Genomic DNA, 24,618 nt, shown 5'->3' with positions numbered 1-24,618 from the left:
CATTTGGAAAGCTCTCGTTTAAGCGTGTCACTTCAGGCACAACACGCGTTATTTTGAAACACCTATGCGTGTGTGTGCATGCGATCTTTTGTTATGATGTCATACTGCTAGCCTAGGTCTTATTACAATGCTACAATGGTAGGTTACAGTATCAAGCCATGATATGATATGTCATTTTGAAAGCTCATTGAAACATCCCACCTCAAGGACAATACACACATCTATTGCGTGAGTGTGTGTGGCCTATGCGTGTGTTTTATTTGTTTGTATCACACAGTGTCAAATGACAATATTTTCAATGAACTGTCACACCAATGCTACGAGCAAGCGCTCTGTGTTTAAACACAAAACCTTTTTGTTAGCCCTCATTTAACACAGTGAGCTGAGACATTTCCTGCGTGCTTCATTAATTGTTAAAGATGAAATATGAGTGTTCATGCTATGCCAAGCTAGAAGGAAGGAATTAAGCAGCCTTAGAGCAATGATTAAGTAAATCTTGTAACATTATGTTGTGATGCTGCAGTATTATGCAGCAGAATTACTTGATGTTGTTACACGCTATGAAATTAAACTCTGATGCTTGGTGTTAGGCTACGATGGTGTTCTACGATGTGGTGCTATGTTGTAGTACTAGACTGTGGTGGTGCCATGTTGTGTTATGGCGCTATACTAAAATTAGGTTGCGTTATGAGGTTAGTTACATTTGGCTACAATGTTGCGCTAAGCTGTCAAGCTACCGTATTTTCCGCACTATAAGGCGCACCTAAAAGCCTTAATTTTTTTAAAAAGCTGATGGTGCGCCTTATAATCAGGTGCACCTTATATATGGATCAATATTTAGATTGGGATTCGTAGATGGGGAATGAACTGTTAAAGTAAGCTTTACCTGTTTCTTTTCTGTGTTTACAGTTGAACAAGGTTGGTCATATTGTCATTGAGTTATTATGCTATTGCGTGTTTATAGTTATTATTTGAGTTATTATTATTATTATTACTTTGAGTATTACTGTATTGTGATTGAAAATTGAAAAAGTGTCATTAATTGAGGGTGCGCCTTATAATCCGGTGCGCCTTATAGTGCGAAAAATAAGGTACTTTAAGATGTAACACTATGATGTTGTGCTGTGCTAACATGTTATATGAGGTCATCTGGTTAAACTATATGCTGACAAGGTCACGCTATGATATTATGGTATGATGTTAGCTATGCTGTTGCAGTACAATTTTACTTATGACGTTACATGACAATGTCTTGCAATGACGTCACACTACAATGTCAGGCTATGATGCTGTGTTATGATGGTGTAGTGCAATGCCTTGTGAAAAATGTCAGCCTCCAATGTCAAGCTATGACGTCATTATGATGCAGCCAATGAGTGTACAAACGCATCAATGGATACACTTTCCCATTTATTTCAGGTTATAATTTTTTCGTTGTCTAATTTACATTTATCCCCCAAAGCAATTTTATACCTAAATGTCATTCTTGTGTTGATCTCTTTTAAATGAAAAAATTGTGTCAAAATCCAAACAATAAGTAAAATGTGATCCTTCTCTGTGCCCTCAGTTTGTGTACACCGAGGGAGGCGCCTCTAACCATCCAGTCGTGCGTACTTCCAAGAGATTGCCAGCTGAGCGACTGGAGCGACTGGTCACCCTGTTCCAAGTCCTGCTCGGACTCGGACTCGGACTCGTCCGGGGGCTGGCGAGAGCGCCGCAGACAAGTGCTGCAGTTCCCCACGGGCGAAGGAGCAGAGTGCCCGACGCTAAAGGAACGGGAACCCTGTGAGCCCCAGGGGGATGACGTGATGCCCTGCGCCATGTGAGTGGTCGGGTTCACTAGTATCTTGGATAAGATCGTCATGAAACTGCCTGACTTGACTCATTCATGCATGAGACTCACTCTAGACTCAGTAAATGCCATTGATAGCAATCTAAGTCCGAAATCTACAGTAGTTCTGTCTGAGTTCAGGTCATATCTCAAAGATATAGCATCAAATTGAACTCGTATGACTTAATCCGAATGTTATCTAATGTAATCTGACATCAGATCAAATGTAAATGGATTGTGCCTGATAAGCCTTTTCTCGCCTCCCAGCTATACCTGGAGGACCACCGAGTGGTCAGATTGCCGTGTGGACTTGCTGCTGGGCCAGCAGGACCGCCGCCGCGCCAACCTGACTGGACTGTGTGGTGGGGGTCTACAGACCCGAGAAATTTACTGTGTCCAATCCAACGCTGAGCTCATCAAGTATGTCAGCGAAATGCAGGAAAGAGACAAAGGTAAACAGTGAAAATGCTCAACTTTGTTGCTAACTAAAACAGCAATACCTAGTACTGAGGCTTGATCAAGTGTACAGGTTCGTGGTGAAGGAAAAGGATACGATACTGTGTCATAAGAGAAGACGATTAACTACAAAATCAATTTTAACATCGATGTTTCCAAAACCATATCATACAATTGCACTTACAAGCTTAAATGTGTTGTGTTGGATTTAAACACCCTGATGCACACTCTCTCTGTCACACCCGCACAGACACACACACACACACACACCTTGATGAGTAGCGCGGTTATCTCTGAGGAGCAGGAGCTCTCTCGGCTGGCGGGTGTTCATGAGCGGGCACGGGTCTTATAATCTCTCAGCGAGTCAGCGAGGTCCACCATTTATAAATCCAGCTTCATGCAGAAGCACATCAGCATATGCAAAACACACACTGTGACTGACCTCAAATCAGATCTGAAATTGTCAATGACAAATTTATAGTATTAGATTTGACTCACCACAAATCCGTTCTTAAGGCCTTATCTGATTTATGTATATGACGCTTGTTTATGAGATGGCTTTAAGATCAAACTGACCTTGGATCAGATCTTAGTCATCCATGTAGTCATCCTTAGTTTACCATGGTCATAAAAAGTAAAACTTTCAATAACCGCTAATAATATATCACCAGTAAAGAACACTTTTTCTTTTTTTTTAATCTAACAAGGAGGTGTTTAAGTGTGGCAGAAAATAAGTAGATGGCAAACGTTGTTTTTTGTTGGAGAGTACGGAGGAGATCTTTGTCGGACTGAAACATCAAGCTGGAGATTATGACACGTTAAAGTGTCTAAACTTATAAATGTGACGAATTTGGATGATGTCACCAGACATGATTGGAGAGATGATTGGATAAAACTTTACCAATCAAAATCAAGTCATGATGCTTAGCATGGCCTCTTTTGCATCTCACAAGATGACTCTCAAGACGTGACTTCAAAATGGTATTGTATGTGCTAAATTGTAAAGGTTCTAAGTGATATTGCCAATGTCAGAAATGTTTAGAAGTCTAGTGGCTCCCACTGAGGACATACATGAAAACACGATGCAGTTAATCAGTAATAGGGCTAGTGATATGGTATCGCTGACGCTTGCAGAGTTGACTGAACAAGCCGCCTCTGAAAATACTTGGAGGGCAGTTACTGTTTTTTTTTTTTTTTTCCAAATACTTTCTTGGCATGTATGGAGGACAAGGAAATCTAGGTCTTAAACATCGCTTAGGGCATTGACTAGCTAAGAACAATTCAAAAACAAGAAGAGTGGTAATATATCGCTTTATTTAGTCACTCTTTTATACTTTCCTGATGTCCCAAATATTCATCATTTTGTCTTGTTTAAAAAAGTAAATTGTGTTGAATGAAAAAAAAATGGAGCTGTTATTTTATTAGCGTGACAGTGTGCAAATTTTTCTCATGGTTATCACAGCGTCAGACTCTAATATGAGCCCAATACCTTCCATCTCACCATGCTAGTGCCCTGTCCCCGTATGTGTAGCTAATAGCTAACGGCCCGTAGCTTGCGTAGTTAGCCTAGCTAGTAGTAAATTAGTGTTGTCTGTCCTCCCTGTTATTGCAGCGAGTCAGACCCAAAGACAACAGAAGCCTAGCGTACCCCCACTCCTCTCTATCTCCTTCCACATCACAGGTAGGTAGTCTGAGTTAAATACTCCCGTCAACCCTCATTTTCCTTTAGCGGCTTCCTCTTCTCTCCTCTCCCTTCCCTTTCCTTTTTTTTTTTCCTCCCTCTCATTTTTCATCCTCGTCCTTCTCTTCCTTTTCTCTATATCCTTCCGCATCACAGCTTGTAGTCTGCCTTCATCTTCTTCTTCTTCACGCTCTTCCTCATCACCGTGCACGTTCCTGGAAGTTGCTTTTTACATTTGCTGACACCCGATCCTCACAACTCCTCGCCATTCACTTTCATCTCTACTCCACCAGCTCCTTTTTTGTTTTCTTTCACATTCCTTCATCGCCTCGTGCGGACTCTTTCCACATCCTCTCCTTACATCCCTACTCTTCTTCTTTCCTCATTATATTTCTAACAGTTTATTCTCATCATTTTAGGACATTTGGTTTGGCTGCACTGCTTCAAGTAAATGTAGTTTGGATACAACCTATGATTCAGTTTGTTTTTTTTTTCCCAGTATTTATAAATGTTGTAGATTGAGTCATCTATATCATCAAGAAATATTGATGGAATTACAGTATTTCCTAAAACAAACAAACAAACAAAAACCTTCAAGTAGGCACATCTTTCCCAGATTAGAGTTTTGCATATCTTGGTGTTTTCGCAGTCAACTTAATGATGTGGATGATGCTTTATAACCTGGAATGACTCTCAGTTCACAGGTATACATCAGCTTGAATTTCCTTTTCTCTTAATGTGTCTAAGATTGTATCAACTTGATTTTGATTTTTTTTATTCCCCGAAACTTTTCACCGGTGCATTTTTTTTGCCTTTTTTGACTTTTCAAATGAATCATCAAATCATCCTATAAACGAATATAAATGTCATTATTTCACATTTGTTTCTTTTTCCCATAAAATTTAGGTGATGTGGTATTGTGACATACTCCAAGTGATATTGCTGGCACACTGTTATTACATCATTTTTAAGTGAATCGTCAAATCAGCTTTCCCCATCTAAATAAATAAAAATGCCATTATTTCCATTTGTTACATGTTTCCAAAAAAGCCCAACAAAAAATTGCATGGTAGTGTAAACATTGTAACATACACCAGATGATATCACTGGCATAGTTGTGTCCAAATACAATTTTTTTAGGTGAATCATCAAATCATCTTTCAATTAAATGAATAAAAATTTAATTATTTCTCCATTCATAACAAATTTCCATAAAACCCAACAAAAATGTGTGTGATATTGTAAATATTGTCACATACTCCAGATGATATTACTGGCACAGTTATGTGTTGTTACATTGTACTTTTGTACTATAAGAAAGTTTGTTTTTTTCTTTTAAATAATTGCTTGAACGTGCCAACGTTGGCTTTAAGCGGCAGATTAAGTCGGGTTAAGACCTAACTGAAGGCCCACGCACTAAATGCGCCGCCCACCACTGGCTAAAACCATATGCAAATGAGCTTTCAGCACTGTCAGTCAACACAAGAGGAAACAAAGCGGGCACTCGTTAGGTGTATTTTCCTAACGAGGCGTGGATTAACAGGGCTCCACAAGCCACCGTTTAACATGCGTGCGCGTGTGTGCGTGCGTGTTTACTAGAGGAATTATTTATAAGTGCAATTGGCCTCTTTGCATTTCAAAAGCCCCCACTTGACTCGTGCGCTGAGGATTTGTGATTCAGCTCTTCCGATTTTAAGCCCCTGCATGTCTTACAGGAGCACAAGTTGTATTTTGATGATTTTTTTTTTTTTTTTTTTTCCAATGGTGGAAATATTAGGATCTCTGTGTGGGAGCAAAGTGGAGATCAGCATTTCCTCCGTGCCTGAGTAGAGAAATATTTAACTTTTCAAGAACAGCGCGAATTAAAGGCCAATGCAATTTGTTCTGAAGCACCTGGCCAGGTTTATTATTGAAATTGGAATAATCTGCCCCTCATCATAAAATCTGTACAGGCCATGTTTTGAAGTCATTCTGGAAAATTAAAAGTACTTCCCATTAATGTCCTTTCTATCCTTTACCTCATAGCGACCCGTCCGGTGGAAAACCGTCTGTGCGGCGGTTCCGTTCCCGCCCGCTCGCAGCTGTGCCAGTTGGCCTGTCCTGTAGAGTGCCAAGTGTCTCCTTGGGGTGCGTGGGGGCCGTGCACCTTTGAGAGCTGTGACGAGCAGTCCGCCAAGAAAGGTAACACGAATTCATCGGACACTGAGCCAATTGTAGCAAATACCGTGATTCCTCCGATACAAGACTTTTTTTTTTTTTTTTCCAAAAAATGAATGTGAAAAGTATGGGTGCATCCTCTAAATGATAACTTAAAGATTGGATTTTTTTTTCCAACACCGTTCGAGGAAGATTGATCTGACAGCCACATAAGCTGAGTTTTGACGCACTGATTCTGGATGTATTCTTTCTTAGGATACTTACAATAACAGGACAAGCTAGAGGCGTAAGTCAGCAGCCAGTGCCTGTTGCAGCTAACAGCAGATTGTGTTAGCTTAGGTTGTCATGGCATTATTTTCATTAAAAGAAGTGAACAGGCTGAACCGCCGTTCGAGTCCATCTTTGTTCACACGCAGGAATATTACTAAAACAGAGAGGGTCAAGTAAATGTTATAATGTCTCCAAATGATTCAATTAATTGTATGCAGCCGAGTGCTCAGTTAGAGAACGCGTTATTCTATTTAACCCGTTTATGAATTGTGCTCTGTTGGCATATAAACAAAATCATAAACTTGGTGAAACACAGATGGTGCGTAACGTAGGGTATGTATGGCAAAATGAACTCGAGCTGCGTCACGAGAAAAAAAAACAAAAAAACAACTGCTTCGAGCGCATTTAACGTTACACTGGCGCGGCATTCACTGACCGCTCACAATGTGGGAAATCTGAAACACACTTATCTTAACCTGCAACAAATATATAACTTACGGCTATGAACATAATAAAATATGAAGAATTTACAAAAGATGAGATGTATTCTGTTTTGCCATAGTTTTTACATTGTCGCTAAACTTTTGGTGCACCCTTTACACGGTAACAAAGAAAACACCAGAATTTGACCCCAAAATTAAAGGTGCCTCCTATATTTGGGGAATTATGGTATCTTGTGTACTGAATTCCATGTGTGCTCTATGCAATCTTTTCTTTTTCCTGCAAGATGTACCCTGCAGAATCATTTGTTGTAAAAGATTTAGTGTTCATGCTTTACAGTGCACTAAAAGCCTTCCACACTTGACTTATGGCACCGCAATAAACTTTATTGAAAATTAACATGCAATCTTCGTAACGCAGACGGACGACTAGAAGCCTTATATAGCTCAAATACTTCGTTGAAATTAACATGCAATCTTCATAACGCAGACGGATGACTGGAAGCCGTATATTGCTAAAATGGTCTCAGAAAATCTCGAAGCATCCCACAAAAATGCAAATGTATGATGGAGTGTCATGGAATTTTAATCTTATTCCAGCTGAACATATGGCTTCCGAGTGCACTGAATAGTTGATGATTTTCATGTTGGTTAAAAAAACATGAGAAGTATACCATTTCCGTGCTTGTCCTAATGTCCATGTTGAGCAAAACATGTTGTACGTAAAGGTCACTCAAGACCAAAATGGGAACAAAATTATGATTACTTTTCAACCAAAGCTCCAAATCGATCATGTTTACGAAAACTCACAAACTTCATTTTTACGTTTCGCTAAAGAGAACATTCCAAAAGCACAAGAGTCATTTTCCTTGTTTCAGGCTTCAAACTGAGAAGACGCCAGATTACCAACGAGCCCACGGGCGGCCCCGCCAACTGCCCGCACCTGGTGGAGGCGCTGCCCTGCGACCAACCCAGCTGCTACACCTGGCGAATAGTGGACCTGGACCGATGCGTTCCCATAGACCAAAAACAGTGCGGGCCCGGCACGCAGCTCGTTCGGGTCCAGTGCGTCAACAGCAACGGTGAGCTAACGCGGTCACGGTTACCTGTCACACCGAAAACAACATCGTTTGGCCGCAAATGGAGTCGGCTGTGTTCACATCCACGACGACGCTAACCCCCCTTTTTAACGCCATCTTCTAAAACAGTGGTTCTCAAACCTTTCTCAGTGATGTACTACCTGTGAAATATGTTTTCAGCCAAGTATCCCTTAATCAGTACAAAGAATTTTGGGGTTTAAAATTTTTTTTGTATATTTGCAAAATGGTTCAAGTTTCTCAACCATCACGGATTTTTTGGAAATGTATACATCAGGGGTGGCCAAGTCCGGTCCTCGAGAGTCAGAATCCGGCCTGTTTTCTGTGTTTCCCTTCAACCAACACACCTGATTCCAATCAGAGTCATTATCAGGATTCTGTGAAGCATACTGGTGAGTTAATCATTTGAATCAGGTGTATTGGTTGAAGGGAAAGATCGAAAACAGGCCGGATTGTGGATCTTTCGGACCGGACTAAACCACCCCTGCTCTAGATTGTCCTCACGTAAACGCGTTTTGAAGAACTCTAAATTGACCTTGATGTTCATGAAAATATTCACTGAAGGTCCTAAATAGTTGGGAGGTATGTATGAGTGACAGATGATCACTTTGGGAACGACTCCAGCTTTCTGCGACGACACTAAACGGACTATAAAGATCGGGCGCTGCACTTCTTTCTTCGTGAAAAAAAAGACTTCCCCGCTTTGATGATTTTTATGCATGACACAACATTTTTCTCGACTCGCCGCCCGCCATAACGCTGACTCCAACCTCCTCTCCTTCCACAAGCAATTAACTCTACCACTAAATCAAATCAGCTTTTAAGCGTGTCTTCCTTCTTGTGACTTTTAGTGCTACTTTTTTTTTTTCTTGTATCCTTCACTGGATGTTTTGTTTTATTTGGTCTCATGAAAAATCACAGCTATCAGTGTGTTATTCACTTGTAAATTTTCGCACTCGGCACGTGAATGGACTAGTCCTTGATGCTTCCAGTGAAGAGACAAACCACAATTGATTGATCCGCCCGCCTCCGATCCCTCATCTGTCGGATGAAAATGGATTTTCTTCTTCTTTGGTTTTTTTTTCCTCCTTCCTCTGAGAGAGAAAAGGTCATACAAGCAACAAGTGAAGGTTGCTCATTAAAAATAGAGATGGTCTCCTTGTCGTTGGGATTTTTCAATTTTGAGTGATGCCCATCTGCTTGAAATTTCCGAGGACTAAAACTTGTGCCTAGAAAATTCGAAATCATCTTAAGAATAGGTGAATGGCAGATTTACTGGATTGTGGTTGTTTGTTTTGACGTTTTGCAAACTCAAGATATTGGTTAACTAAAATCAAAACACTTGTTTTTTATGTATGTATGCTAACGCAAATGCTAATGATATTTGATCCTAAAACGATCATCAAAATAATCAATATACGGGTTTCCCTTGCATTCTCTTATGGTGACCTCACAGATGCCATGGTTTTATCAGCCTTATTAATAATTCATATGCTCCCCGGTGTAAATTCCACATGGATTTATCATTTTGATTTTATTCCATATGCCACTGCCACTCAAGTAATGGAGGGTGCATCCATATGAAAAATGTAATGCGTAAACGAGGTCTAACTCAGCCGCCGTGTCAATATGCTCCACATATGTGAAGTCTTTTGAATTATTACTGCAGGGAGGTCCACTAAATAGAGTCGATGATGCTGATATTACGTAGTGGAACACCACTTTATTCTTTTGAACACTCTCAACAGGTCATGGGCACAAAGAGAGCTAATGAACGCTATGCCAGTGTTAGAAAAAGAAAAATAATCGAACAATTTTTCATGACAAGAAGACTAAAAATTGTAAAATGGCAGTCAAAGTGACAAGAAAATGAGCAAATATTAAATGAAGGGACAATATCCATATTTTGAGGAAAACACACTAAAGGTAAAAAATATAATAGACTCACACAAAAGGAATGTTTGAAAATATTTTGTATAAATATACAAATATTAGAAAAATACTAAAAAGGAAAAAACTGAAACAAAAAAGAATAATCTACATTGAAAAAAGTAATATATAAAATGATTTCACAAAAAATCCAATTAAAAATAATAATAAATAAGAAAATAATTTTTCCTCGGACCATAGCAATGCCATAATTGCCTGGGTCATATTTTTTTTTAAGTTTTTTTGGAAAACAAGACCAAAAAAAACATTTTTAGAGCACGCATTGGTTATTTTATTAGATTTTCGTTTTGCTTACTTGTTTACATACCTGGTCTTTTTTGGTAGACTATCAACAAACAAAACAATGTATTTTAAAAGCTGTGTTTTTTTCTCGTTATTGAAATGTGAATTAGGCTATTATGTGGTTGACAAACACAAAATCAAGCACAGAGGTGAGTTGTAAAATGTAAAAATATACAGTACTGTATTTCTACGCATTTGGAACATAAATGATCATAGCAAATATTAGAAACATGATGAATTACATCTAAAAACCCTGAAAATTTCAAAACTTTGTGGAAAAACTCAAATCAACAAAATGAAATTCCTGTGAGCTGACACCTTTTTTTATTTTTTTTTGTGTCACTTTTTTGTTCAGGAGTCCCAGTGGATGAGAGCCTGTGCTCGTCCACGCCGCCTCCGGATCCCGTGGCCTGCCAGGTGCCTTGCTCCAGGGACTGCGTTCTCAGCGACTGGACGGCGTGGTCCACCTGCTCGCAGACCTGCTCCAGTAAGACCGTTGAGGGAAAACAGATGAGGACGCGATCCATTCTGGCTTACAACGCCGGCGAGGGTGAGCTTTCGAGTGCCAATCACATCACGTTTTTCATACGCTACCCCGGAAAAATTTGGGATATTGGGTTTTGAGTGAAGTTTTCAAGATGCATGATTATATATTGTCACGGAATTCAAGGAGTTCAAAGGTCATTTTTAGAGATTAAAATGTCAATGCTTCAAACGGAACTTTCCGAAAGCAATGTGGCGCTGACTTTGGAGTGTCACAGTGTGTCATCAGAAGGTTTTAACAGAAAGACCGGAAATCAGAAAAAGACATAGAATTGGATTCCCTTCGGGAGAATCGCCTGTATTTCAGCTTCTTTCGGTATAACATGCAAAAAAATCTGAAAATCTCTAAAGTGGGACTTTCAAAACCTGACAGAGGATTAAATTAAGATCACCTGGAAGTCTAAAGTACATTTTAGGCCTTGTCTACATGTAGATCGAAGTTCTTGCAAACGCATACGTTTTGCTCTATTTGCTATATGTGGCCGTTTTTTTTTTTTTCATCGTAATCAAATGTTTCAAAACCTGCGTTTAATGGCTTGAATGGAGATTTGCGTCATAGTGTTACTTTTTTCCTGCCAATGACGCAGATACTGGTGATATCAGAGGCGGAAGTTCTTTCTGATTGGACAGAATTTGGCGAAGTACTGCTACCTAGCGACTTGGCATGCTTGTACACAAATTGGAAACCGCACCATGCGGTTTCGTAGACGCAACTTCTTTAAACAAACAACAATGACGAGGGGGAGACTATGCGGATTTAAATAAGATGGTTACATGTAGACAGGGCCTTAGTTTCATCCTGAATTTTTCTTCCACAGCCCAATCTTGCCAACTTTTTGTGAGCTAGATGTGACATCATTTCCTGTTTGTCCTTGCTGATTACAAGTGTGTGTTTGTTTTGTTTGTCCTCACTCACAGTCACTGACATGGTTGTGGCCTGGATCACAGTAATGGAGGGTATTGATAAGTGACTTTTTTTTTTTTTTAATTGATAACAGACTAGTTTGAGATGTCTAGTTAGCTTAATTAGCGTGTTAGCACTTTCTAAATACAGTCGTGAGTGGCAGTTTTGTAGTTGGAATTCTGGCTATTTTATTGTTATTGGTTTGTTTGACTCACTTGATTAATATAGTTTTTCTTCTGAAAGGTCTTTCACGGGTGCCCAAATTTCCTGAGCTTTTGGGTAAAGATTTGCTGTAAATAGACAAATAGTTATAGATGTGGTTGTCTTAGAACAGTCTGGATTTATGGATGCTTTGAACATAAAGAAAATGTTAGTTAATTATTGTATTTGTTATGTTTAACCCTTGTGCAGTATTTTGTCCAATCATTTGATGCAGCGCATTGAAAGGAGACAGGGAGCTGAAATTTCAACCAGATGGGGACACCATGTCATAGTTGAACAAGGCACGTGCACTTGGTTATCTCAACTACCAGGAGTGTGCCATCCATTGGCTAAAATACTACCAGAATGTTGCGAAAGAAAATGACCTCGAAATCATTAAAATAGTGCACAAGGGATAACAATACTCACGCGAGTATCAGTATACTGCAAAAGGGGAAAAAATATTGGAGTAACTTAAAGTAGTACCGTATTTTCCACACTATAAGGTGCACCTAAAAGCCTTTTTTTTTTTTTAAAGTTGATGGTGCGTCTTATAATCCGGTGCGCCTTATATATGGATCAATATTGAGATTGGGATTCAGAGATGATGAATGAACTGATAAGATAAACTTTACCTGTTTCTTTTGTGTGTTTATACTTGAACAAGGTTTGTCATATTGACCTTGAGTTATTATGCTATTGAGAGTTTAGAGTTATTATTTGAGTTATCTTTGTTATTACCGGTACTTTGAGTATTACTTTATTGTGATTGCACTGGAGGAAAAGTTCCCTGATATAAATGTTGCACTACATGTTATTCTGTACCTTGCTGTTAAAAGAAAAACTGTCACGGAAATACTAATAAAATAAAACATTAGACAGTTGTTTATTCATTTTGGGAGTGAATGGAGTTGTCAGAAAGCTGGTTTGTAATCTACTAATAAAGTTTGAGTGCTTCTACTGTTGTGTCTTATAATGTGGTGTGCCTTATATATGGAAAAAGTTTTAAAATATGTCATTAATTGAGGGTGCGCTTTATAGTACGGAAAGTACGGTACATCATCAAAGGTAAGATTCACTCTACAATTTAACTAAAAGCACACTAAATGACTAACTTCATTTTTAACCGTTTGTGGGAGCGGTAGAATTATTAAAAACAATGTTATTTATAATCACTGATAAAATGGATCTGGAATGGATCCCCTGATATAAACAGGGATTGACTATTCCATTGCATATCCCCTGACAAACTGTGTCTCATCCCAAGGTGGTGCCACGTGCCCCAACAGCAGCTCGCTGCAGGAGGTCCGTAACTGCAACGAGCACGCCTGCACCGTGTACCACTGGCAGACGGGCCCCTGGGGGCCCTGTGCCGAGGACCCCTCATCTGTGCCCCTCAACGCCACCTCGGCGGTAGCAACGGTGGACCTGGGGAGCTGCTCCAAGGGGGTCCAGACAAGAAAAGTCATGTGCGTTCGTGTCAACGTGGGACAGGTGCCCCCCAAAAAGTATGTTCTGTTGCCGTCTGCTATGTTTAGACTTGTTGATGTTTATTGTAAAAGCATCAAATTCATTTATATTAAAAGTCCACTGTACTGTATTTACAAGAGTTTATTTGGCTAAAATCCTTAGAGAATGATGTTGGAGAAAATAAGCCAAAAATGGTCAAAATATTACACATGGGTTAAAAAATACAAAAATGAATCCGTGTCCCTTTCTCAAGGTTTCTCCTACTTCAGGTATGATTTTTAGGTTTTTCTTGCCCTCGTGAGAACTTTGTTCATGAGATGGCATGGTATGATTTGTGAAGATCTCTGTGACTCTTTCAATTGAGACTCTTTTGTGATTAAGGTCTATATAAATAATTTGACTTGACTTAAACAAAATCACGCAAATTGTACTGAAAAATACACAAATAAACGCTAAAAAAATCACAAGTATAACATTAAAGATGCAAAACTACTAGATGAAATACTGTATATAAAAGTTTTTTAAAAATGCAATTTGAGAAAAAATGTTTTATGTATGAGAATGAAACTTTATGAAAAGGTATGTATTTTCTGCCATATACAATATTTCACATTGGGATGCATATGAATTTTATCACGATTTTTTTTTCCCAGTTATTCATAATACATGCAACCTTAGGCAATAGAAATAATTTCACACACCAGGTCTCCACTTCAACCATTCATACACTTGTTATTTCAAGAAGGAACTTTGCAGCAGTGTTTGGCAACTGAAAAAATTGAAAGGCACAATGCGCCGAAAGACAGGTGCTCAAAGTGAAATTGCTGTTTTTAAAAAATACGGAATAAAATTGTAACAAACAAAAATAATGACAGCCTTAGCTCTCCCGAGTGGTATCTTTCCTGTGCAGCCAGGCTTGAATAAATAAAAATCAAATGTGCGCTTTCCAGGAAGCCTAATTAGCGGGTGCCACTTGTCAGTGATGATAATGACAGTAATTAAGTAGCATTGATACTTAAAGGCAATTTAATCAGCATACGGATGCTAATAAATATTTCTGCTTTTGCTCCAAGGACTGAATGACTAAATGACAGTTTGCACCATGGAAGAATGAAAACAGAAAATGTGTGATTATGAAACCAGAAATATGCTACTGTAGTATAAACTCCCTCTACTTTAATCCTTGTGCAGCATTTTATCCATTTTTGGATCATTTTCTTCCACATCATTCTTGCATTCTTTTGGCCAAGGGGTCGCACATGGCTGGTAGTGTAATAACGAAGTGGTCGTCCCATATTAATTTTTCACATGTTGTCACCATCTGGGTGAAATTTCAGCTCCTTGATGTCTTCTTTAAATGCTGGAAAGGAGTGGTTCTCAAATGGGGTTACCCCTGGGGGTTTTATCCAAAAACAATTATTGCAGTAATTAAATGTTTTGGGAAAATTTAAATTCAATAAACAAATGTTATGTTCAGTAGGTTGTACGATTTCATTATTTCAAAAACCCAGATTCTCCCCCATAACTAGAATGGTTCAACCCAACTTGATCTTTACAATGATCCCAGGAAAGGAGACTTTGTTTGATATTTTTCTGTGGAAACATATTTTTTTCTAATTATTTTTGTGAACAGGTCTGTCCCTTTATGTTGATTATTTATTGTGGGCAAATATTTGTCAATAATTCAGTTCATGATTTATTTTTCTCAACAGAAATCCCCCAAAAGGAAACTTTATGTTTAATATTTCTCTGTGGACAAATATTTATTTATAAGTATTTCTTTTTGACAACAGGTCTGACACTTTAGGTTGATCATTTTTTTGTGGACAAATATTCATGAATAATTAAGTTGATGATTTCATTTTCTGAAAAGGTCTCTACTATGATCCCAAAAGAGGACACTTTCTGTTTTAATATTTTTGTGTGCACAAATATTTATAATTATTTCTTTTTGAGAAAAGGTCTGACACTTGATTATTTTTTGTGGACAAATATATACTAATAATTAAGCTGTTTCTTTTTTTATAACAGATCTCTTATATAATCCAAAATAGGACACTTTAGGTTGATTATTTTTTGTGGACAAACAAACAAATGAAGTTTGAAAGGTTTTAAATGTTATTAATTTAGATGTCGATGGCATGTTTTAAGTCTTTTTTTTTTAACCTAAAAATTATTTGCACTGGCTGAAAATGTATTTCACAGGGGGTACATCTCTGAAAAAGATTGAGAAATACTGCTGTAAAGATCCAAGGATTGGACAAAATACCGCACAAGGGTTCAATGCATAGAAACCGACAAAAGTATTATCACTTTTTTTTTTTTGCTGTCAAGAACAGGTAGACTTTGGTGTACAAAAAGTAAGCAGCCTCCTTTTCTTTTGAAGTTAGTTCCATCTGTGCCTGTGCGCAGGTGTCCAGACGGTCCTCGGCCTAGCACGGTGCGTTCGTGTCAGCTGCCCTGCAAGAAAGATTGCATCATGACCCCTTTTAGCGAATGGACGCCCTGCCCCGATTCTTGTGACGCAGGTATGCCAAGCAAAACAACAAAAAAAAAATTGCTTCTGAGCTCACATTACCTTGCTGATGGTGAATCATTCGCATGGCTGGAAAACAGACAGCGTTGTTTTTTTTTTGTTTTGTTTTTTCTTATAGTCTGTGCCAGGACATTTTGCTTTCATTCAATGTACTTTTCAGACAGACTTTGTACAGTTCATTTATCAGATGCTATTTAGAGCAACTTACTATAGGAAGACTGAACTTTAAGGCTGCTATTTTTGTCATCAAGTCAAATTCATAGTGCAGTCAAACTGCGCCGTGGGTTGAGTTTTCTTTCTTTTGGTATTTTGGTGGATTTCCATATTTAGAAATAGATGTTTGCGCCGTTGCGGGAGTGAACATAGCAAACTTGATTCCTGACCAGTCAAAGCCTCATCTCTAATTAGCTTTAAAAATCAGTGCAGGAAAGGTATGCAGTCTACATGGTGGAATCATAATGGACATGCAATGTTTTCTGTTTGAGGACTATTGATTACCTTTATTTATTTTCAGTTAATTTTGGGAAAACAAGCATGCAGTCGAAACTGATTTTGATGTTTGCAAAAATGTACACAATTGAGGACTATTAAATTGTCTTTATTTACAAAAAACGGATGGAGGGTAAAAAATGATATTTATATGCAGTAAATGGATATTTCAGGTTGGCTTTAATTTCACCCAAATATGTGCTTAATGTGATTTAAATTGCATTTAATGTATGATTGGTTCATTGAAGATTTTTCTTTGGTCGTTCTACAAAAGCACACATAAGATGTTTATTGCAAACTAAATTACAATTGATGTTTACGAAAATATCATTTAGGATCATTAACTCATTCAGTCCCAAAGACGTATTTTTACGTCTTTACGGAGTCCAGACATTCAACCCCAAGTACTTTCTTTTACAGTATGTTTTTTTCAAACATTTGGGTAAAGGAGGGTCTGAAAATAGCAGGCACTGAATGAGTTAAATGCTCTGATTTGCCTGTTTAAATGCTCTGATTTGCCTGTTTATGTTAACTCATTCACTGCCATTGACGGCTATAGATGTCGAAAACTCATTTTCAAGGCAATGCCATTCGACGATGAAAGTCAAAAATTCATTACACCTGGACTGGACAGAGATAATGAAAACACGCAATTCAGGAATTGTGACTTGTTTTATAAAAATTGTTTCATTCTAACCATTGGACATCTTTTAAAATATGTATATGTGTAGTTTTATGAGGACATTTTGACTTGAGTTATCGGTAGACGTCACAGTCTTGAACGGGCAGCATCAGTCTCATTAGCTAGCCAACCCCGCGCACCCTTGTCTTCTTACGCGTAATTAATTTGACAGATCCACGACCTCTGGATGAACTTGTTGTTTTTTTTCTTTCGCGTGTCAGCAAAGATGTCGTTGATGTTTCCACGCTGCCCAAGCAAAACACGCTCAGGTTGAGGTCACACAAACACTCGTTATCGTCCACATTGACCACCTCGTGGCATCAATAACTTTGCATTTTAATTGGACTCCGCTTCAGCTTGGTCGATAAACATATACGCACCTGCCAGTTTATTAGGTACAATAAAAGGCTCGTATCAAAAACATTCTGCTTGCACAAAGATAATCATGGTCATTTTTTCACTGGATTACGAGAGTTTGAATAGAAAAAGAAAACATTTTGGAAAAGTTTTGCAAAAATTGGACAATTTTCTGTTATTACACATTTACATGCATTCATCAAGTTAAGATTCCAAATGATCGTTGTAAAAGATGTTAACTCTGCTAAAACTCATAAGTACCTTCTTTTTTTAGGAAGATGCTTTGGATTTACGGAAAACGGAATTGTTTTGTTGGTTGAAAAAAAATACTCTCAATTGTTTTTGTTGACAAAATAACCTTAGTTTCATTTATCTCTACTAGTTTCAAAAATATGTTGGGTAAAAACTCCAAAATAATTAGCAAAATAGAGCAATTTAAGAAAAAAAAACTGCAATTTAACACACTTGGTTGTCTGATATTTACAAAAACATTACATGACTTAAAGGGACAATGTGTAAGATTTATGGACAGCAGGATGTGCTGCATTTACCATTGTCCGTAGCTATAACAAACATGGCCGCTTGGGGAGAAGTGCCACCCCCCGTGTAATGAAATGTAATGCTAGCTCATCCTACGATTATATTTAAAACATACCATTGATCATTGAGAACAAATTTATTTACAAGTTTTTGAAATTTATAATCATTTAATTGTTTATTTTTAGTGAAAAACGGTCTAAATCTTACACATTGTCCCTTTAAGTTGTTTTATGTGCAAAAACACATTCTTTGGTTTGATTGATGCTTGATGTTATTAAAACACATATGACAAGGTTCAGTGAAAAATCTAGCTTACATTCAATGTTGACAAATGCGCTCTTAATTGTCTTTCATCTTTTCAAAACTACATTCAAAACAAGTCTCTTTCAAGATGTATACGAGTTAGATTGGTCTTTGATTTGTAAAAACAAATTTGGTTTATTGATGGCTCGACAAGGACTGTCACATCTGATGTTTATCAATATTTTTCTATTTTCGTTGAAGACCCAAAATAATCCTCTTTGATTGTGACCAGAATAATATTTTAATTTTCAGGACTCCATATGCTTTTATGTTTCCAAACATGCTTTGACTTGCGATGTTTACAAAAACTACTGGCCAGTTCTTAAGATGTATTTTAGGTAAATTGAGCATGCAAACGTTCTGTTCACTGTTTACTCTTGTCTTTGATGTTGTGTACCCGTGAAGCTAAATTTAGCTCACCAGTCGATGTTTTTGTCCCGACACTTGTCCTCTTAGATATCGGGCTCTGAATCGGGTCTACAGATATTCGCTTTAGAAAAACTGAAGTTTGTTTGATACCCTTCTCATCATGTGTCTCATCTCTCAGCTGGTAACGCTGTGAAGACCAAACAATACAGGAAGCGTCTGGTCATCCAAGCGCCTTTCAACGGAGGTCAGGAGTGTCCTGAAGTGCTGGAGGAGGACAGAGAATGCCAGCCGCCGTCAACGTGTCCAGGGTTCAGGTAAACCAAACCCATTTTACAATTCTTGAGTAGCCATTGATACCAAGGACCAATGTCAATATTACTTTTCATACATATGATTTCCCAAAAGGTAATCAATGAAATCATTTTCGAGGGGCTTATTTATCCCGATTTCGCAATTTTCAATAAAACTTCTAGAAATTGTACATTTTTCTCATTTCTGATTATAAAATGACCACAAGCGGGGACCTGATAGTAGTAACATATAAGCTGAGGGTTCCAAATAAAACATTTCGAGACAATGTAAAAATTTTTTTTAAATTGGGGGTTCAAGAAAATGCTGTTTCAAATAAGCAGCGCCCTTCGACTATTTTGAAGTGGCCTGCAGCACATTCTAAAAATAAAAATTTGTGACTGGTAAATTTCGATTTTTTATGAGTCCACATATTCAATCCTAGAGACTTAAGTAATTTAATACTTGAGTATCTGGGATTTAATGTCCTTAATGTAATTAAGTATCAATTTAATACTTAAACATGATCTGGGATTTAAATGTCTGGACTCTTAAAAAACATGAAAATACATCCCTGGCATTGAATGAGTTCATTTGAAACCCAAACTCAAGCATCGGACAATAATTTGACACAGAAGTGTCCAAACCTTTCCTAATTTGACACAGAAGTGTCCAAACCTTTCCTCCAAGGGTCACATTCAGAAAAATCACAAATTTTTATTTTTAGAATGATACTTAAATCGATACTTACGTAAATTAAGGACATTCATTTCCAGATATTTAAGTATGAAATTGATACTTAATATTCTGGGATTGACTGTCTGGACTCTGAAAAAAAAAACGTGAAAATACATCATTGGCATTGAAATAGTTAAGGCTTCAAGCTTGGGGTTTCAAATGATGGTTTCAAGCCAAGATTGGGGTTTGAAAAAAAGTGTCAATATGATGTCATTTTCCATCTTGATCTTGTGTTAAGAGTTTCTAAATAGGCTTACAAGCAAAAGTTGGTGTTTCAAACTTGGTCAGGGTTTCAAGAAAATGTTCGAGATTGAATTTAGGGTGAGTGTTTCCATCAAATGTCGGTGAATCAAAAGAGCCTTTCAAGCCTGGGTCAGGGTTTCAATACAACGTTAGACTTTGAAATGAAGGTTTCAAGCAAGCTTTACTTGCCTCGCACTTTTGCTTTTTGTCTGCAGATATGCAAAATATGTCACTCACACCTCTGGAAATATCTGCAGTGTACGTGCAGTGTGTGTGTGTATTAAAAGAAGTGTGGCTGCTTGTTTGAGTGTGTTGTCGGGTGTAATAAAAAGTGATGTGTGCAAAGGGACGTGTGTCGAGATGACTAATTAAGTTACAGCCATGCGGCGAGCGCCTTTGATGAGGTCTGCCTTCTTGTTTGTTTGCCTGTGCGCTCGCACCAAGACGGCACTAATAAACATGAAGATCGCTTGTCTTTGATGACCTCACATTCATATGACAACGTTTCCTTTCGCTTCGCCACTGGACCATTTTTTACAGTGTGATACGTACCTGTATGTTGCTGTCTTGAGATACAAGTGACCCAACTTGGGAGTATTTTGAGACCTGGGATGTCGATTGGATGATTATTTTGCTTTGATTTGGGAGTACACATTTGAGATAAGAGCACTGTATGCCTGAGTTGTAGATATTGGAAAAAAAACAGTTGTCAAGCTATATTTTTGCCACTTTTATCTAAACGTTATTGTCAAACCTTGATCCTTGTGCGGTATTTTGTCCAATCATTTGCTTTTTACATCAAGGGCATTTCACATCAAATGAAAGCAATGAAAGAAGACACTAAGGAGCTGAAATTTCACCCAGGTGGTAACGACATGTCAACATGACACGACCACTTAATAGTCACCCTACCAAGAGTGTGATTTCTTGGCCAAAATATTGCAAGAATTTTGTGAGAGAAAATGACCCAAAAACGGTCAAAATACTGCACAAGAATTAATGCTAACATACAATGGGAAATTTCTTTATCACGTGGGCTAAAAATTAGCATTGACATCATGTGGCAGTGTTGCCCTTCAAGCGATGAATATTTGAACACAAATGGTGCAGCAACACAAACCATATTATATAACAACATTCACAGGCACATTTTTTTTTATCCTCTGTGAAGAATAACTAAGATTACTGCTATACTGAAAATCTAAGAGAAAAGCAGTGTCACCAGTACAATTTACCCATCTGTCCAGGTGGAAATCCCACAAGTGGAGAAAGTGCCAGCTGGTTCCATGGTTTCTCAGGCAGGACCGACCCGGCGCTCAGGAGAACTGCGGGCCAGGACTTCAAACACGAGGTATTGTACAGAAGCCAAGATTCCCCATGTTTAGAAAAGCAACATGGCGGGCAGTACTTTTATTTTCCCTGGGTTTCAGTAGTCATCTCTTAATGCCACCACTATCTTGTCAACGCAATTGTAGAAACCATCTGTTCTATACAAAAACACGATATGACGTTGCACAGCTGTGCCTCATATTGTACATCCTCTTGAGCAGTTCCCAATCAATATTTATTGAATTTGTGACTTCCTGGTGTGGAGTCAACCCTCAAAGTCACTCATGCTCACCTTTATGGCTTTGCATAAGCCACACTACTTTAGTTCTTACTACCAAAGGTCAACTAACCAATCAGCATGCAATGGTCGGAACGCTCATAAGAAGAATACGGAGTTGGTAGACCCTGATCATCAGTTGACATGTTGTCACCATCTGGGTGAAATTTCAGCTCCCTAGTGTCTTCTTTCAATGCTTTCGTTTGATGTGAAATCAGGGCCTGATGGAACCGTTTCAGACCCGGAACATTTACTGAAAATACCGGGGAACATTAGGAAGTTCCCGATTTGTTCCTTGCGGTCTGAAAGCCACAGTATTTTATTACTAAAGCAGAGCAGTAAAAGAAGACGCGGAAGCCATACTAACAGCGAAGCTAACTTTATTACTGCTACGAACAGCAAATTATTACGTGCCTCGAGAAAAAATAATACAACTAATTAATCAGTGTGTTGGCGTATACAAAAAAATATAGTACATTAAATATTTATCGGCAATGTGGTTTGTGTTTGCTTACACTATTTCACACCGGGGAGTTTTCATTTTAGTTCTGCATAATGAAGTCTCGCAAAATGACGTCATAGCTGAAAACACACACGGCGCCATCTCAGATCCTCGCATTCATATCTGGATCGATGCCTCTGGAGGCTCACTCGGCAGTCTGGATTATTTGAGTCTCATTTCTCCCTTCACTTCAGGCCCGTGTCATCCATTTTTAATCCAAGGTGTCTACTTGATGTTTGGGAGGAGGCGCAGAACAGGAAGTGAGAAGCTAAACGTCATCTTGTTTCTTTATTATGCACAACGACGGCTGGGTGGAATCCTGGGTGGCTTTCATAAAAATTCAATTTAAGGGGTCACGCCCAATGATCAATTTCATTATGTTCTCGCCCCTATAGAGGACCACTAGGAGTGCTTATATTATATTCCATGGTCTTTCCTCGCTGGATTTCATTAGCGTGACATGAAAGACTTTCGCTCCCAAAATGAAAGTGACATTGGGACCTCAAAAGCACTTTGCTATGTGAAAACATAAATTGACTTTGAAGCTTACAAAACCACATGCATTATGTTAGGTACAGTGAAGACTCCAAATGGTGTTTGATGTTTACATAAACAAGTATAGTTAGTTTGGTTTCATGTTTTGCATGAAAATCACATCAGCTGAGTTTGTTGAAGATTCATAATTGTCTTTGATGCTTTGAAAAACAAATTCTAGACTCGACATTGTTTTTGATTACTCCCAAAACACGATAGGTCCGTTGATGATTTTAAATCCGGGGTCACTAATGTGTGTCTTTGTGAGCCCTTAAGGACCTGTTCTAAAAACAGCTCACCAGTCATGACACATTGTGATTTTCTAGGAATGTTCTATAAGTGAGTATTTGAAAATTGTATGGAATGCATTTTTACATAGTTATACAACAAAATTGCGATCGCTGCTCTGAATGGTCCATTCCAGACGAATATCAATAGGTCACACTATTTCTTTAAAACTACAAGTGTTCTCATTTTTTTTAAAGATGGTGTCTTTTTGTCACACACGTCTGGTTTACCGGCCTCCTCCCGCCTGTGGTCCCTTCTGAAGGTTTCTGATTTTCCCCAAATTGGGGTTGTTGAGTTTTTCCGTCCCCTTCTGGGAGTTTTGGGCAGGGTATGCTTTTGTGTACTTACAATGAAAAGATGTCTCTGTACAACTTCATTTTTGCAAAAGAAGTCTGGATATGTCCTCTTTTCACCTGATTCAGGGCTATGCAAATAAAATATAATTGGAAATTTAATATGCAAAAAATAGTTAGTAGTAATAGTTGAGTTTTTCGAAAACGTATATACTGTGTTGTGTTTGTTGACGAAACTGATTTTTACAGAAGCTAATTGTACCTTATCGTATTTTTTTTTTTTATTATTATTCATTTTTATTTGTGTCTTACGGTTAGGTGTCAAATGTAACTTTAAAATCACCCGCCTGGGTGGTAAGTAAAGATTTTTCCTTGGGCGAATGTCATTGACGTTACGTTGTCAAACAAGACTTTTGAGGTTGCGCTTTCCGTGCATCTTTTGAATGATTTGACAGCACCGCAGCGACCGTTCCCGCAGAGTGCGACGCTTGTTACCTTGAAGCGGACAGTAGACGAAACTCTCCGGAGGCGAGCAGATAAAAGCTGACCTCCAAACGATGTGCACGGAGCCAATGGGCCTAAAGATTGATCTGTCAACCAAAAATCCCTGCAACACGAGTCGCAGCCTTTATTGAAAGCGCCGTGCCACTGGAGGGCTTTTTGAATGGCCGGCGCTCTGTTTTCATTAACTTTTAAGTCGACCTCTGTGACTCCTGCGAGGCGGAGGACGAGCAAAGGCTCTCTCGGGCACGCCGACGTCCACTCGAGAGCGAGCCCTCCAGGCGTGCGATACACTCGCTCACCTTGTAGATTTCTAGAATTCTCTCCTCCGGAGTCCTCCTCCATCCCTCGCTGCTGGCCTCGCTGCTACTGTGTAGGTCGAGAATATACGCCCATGTAGGGTTTTTTTTGTTGTTGGTTTTTTTTTTTTTTTTTTTGGCCTCCTCTCAGAACAACTGAGCTGAAACACATTTAATGTTTTTAAAACTCTCAACGAAATAGAGAAAATCAGTGTTAACACAGTTACGAGAAGTATAAGTAATAACTAATAACATCTAAATTAAATGAGAAACATACCAAACATAATTGTTTGGGTTGTTAAATGCACTTGTAGTAATTGTCTTTAATGTTTAAAAAACATTAGGCACGTTGAAAACGAACTTGTATTTGTTGTTAACCTATTCAATCCCAAACAGGTATTTTTATGTTTTTTTTTTTGTTTTTTTTTTTTAAGTCCAGTCTATTCATCTAGGTACTTTTATGCTTTTTTTCCAAGCATTTAGGTAAAAGAGGTTCTAAAAAAATGCCTGGCACTAAATGAATTAAGTACTCATGTAATCAATTACTTAAGTACTCAAGTAATCAATTACTTTAGTAACCGTTTTCTTTAGTACCTGAAGTAATCGCCAGGAAAACAAGTACTATTTACTCAAAGTAATTGACTATTTTAATACTTAACCACATAAAGTAGTCAATTAACAAAAGTAAAAGATAGTGTAATTCATTAATTTAGTTCAAACCGTTTTTAGAGCCTCCTTTAAGCAAACACTTGAATAAAATTGAAAGAA

General features: G+C 38.2%; 1 protein-coding gene across 1 annotated transcript in view; it reads left to right on the top strand.

The window, feature by feature from the left end:
* Window positions 1-24,618, top strand: part of thsd7ab (thrombospondin, type I, domain containing 7Ab) — a 110,669-nt gene that overhangs the window by 45,686 nt on the left and 40,365 nt on the right. Inside the window, exons 3-12 of the mRNA XM_088410582.1 lie at window positions 1,568-1,822; window positions 2,099-2,283; window positions 3,900-3,968; window positions 5,994-6,149; window positions 7,714-7,917; window positions 10,520-10,714; window positions 13,080-13,320; window positions 15,695-15,810; window positions 18,737-18,872; window positions 21,075-21,178. Coding sequence (XP_088266708.1) covers window positions 1,568-1,822; window positions 2,099-2,283; window positions 3,900-3,968; window positions 5,994-6,149; window positions 7,714-7,917; window positions 10,520-10,714; window positions 13,080-13,320; window positions 15,695-15,810; window positions 18,737-18,872; window positions 21,075-21,178 — 1,661 coding nt within the window. The remainder of the gene's footprint in view (window positions 1-1,567; window positions 1,823-2,098; window positions 2,284-3,899; window positions 3,969-5,993; window positions 6,150-7,713; window positions 7,918-10,519; window positions 10,715-13,079; window positions 13,321-15,694; window positions 15,811-18,736; window positions 18,873-21,074; window positions 21,179-24,618) is intronic.

Source organism: Hippichthys cyanospilos, chromosome 3 (genome assembly GCF_059441005.1).
Source record: "Hippichthys cyanospilos isolate Australia breed blue-spotted pipefish chromosome 3, RoL_Hcya_1.0, whole genome shotgun sequence".
In the NCBI taxonomy this organism is placed as follows: Eukaryota; Metazoa; Chordata; class Actinopteri; order Syngnathiformes; family Syngnathidae; genus Hippichthys; species Hippichthys cyanospilos.
This window is presented reverse-complemented; position numbering and strand designations above follow the sequence as displayed.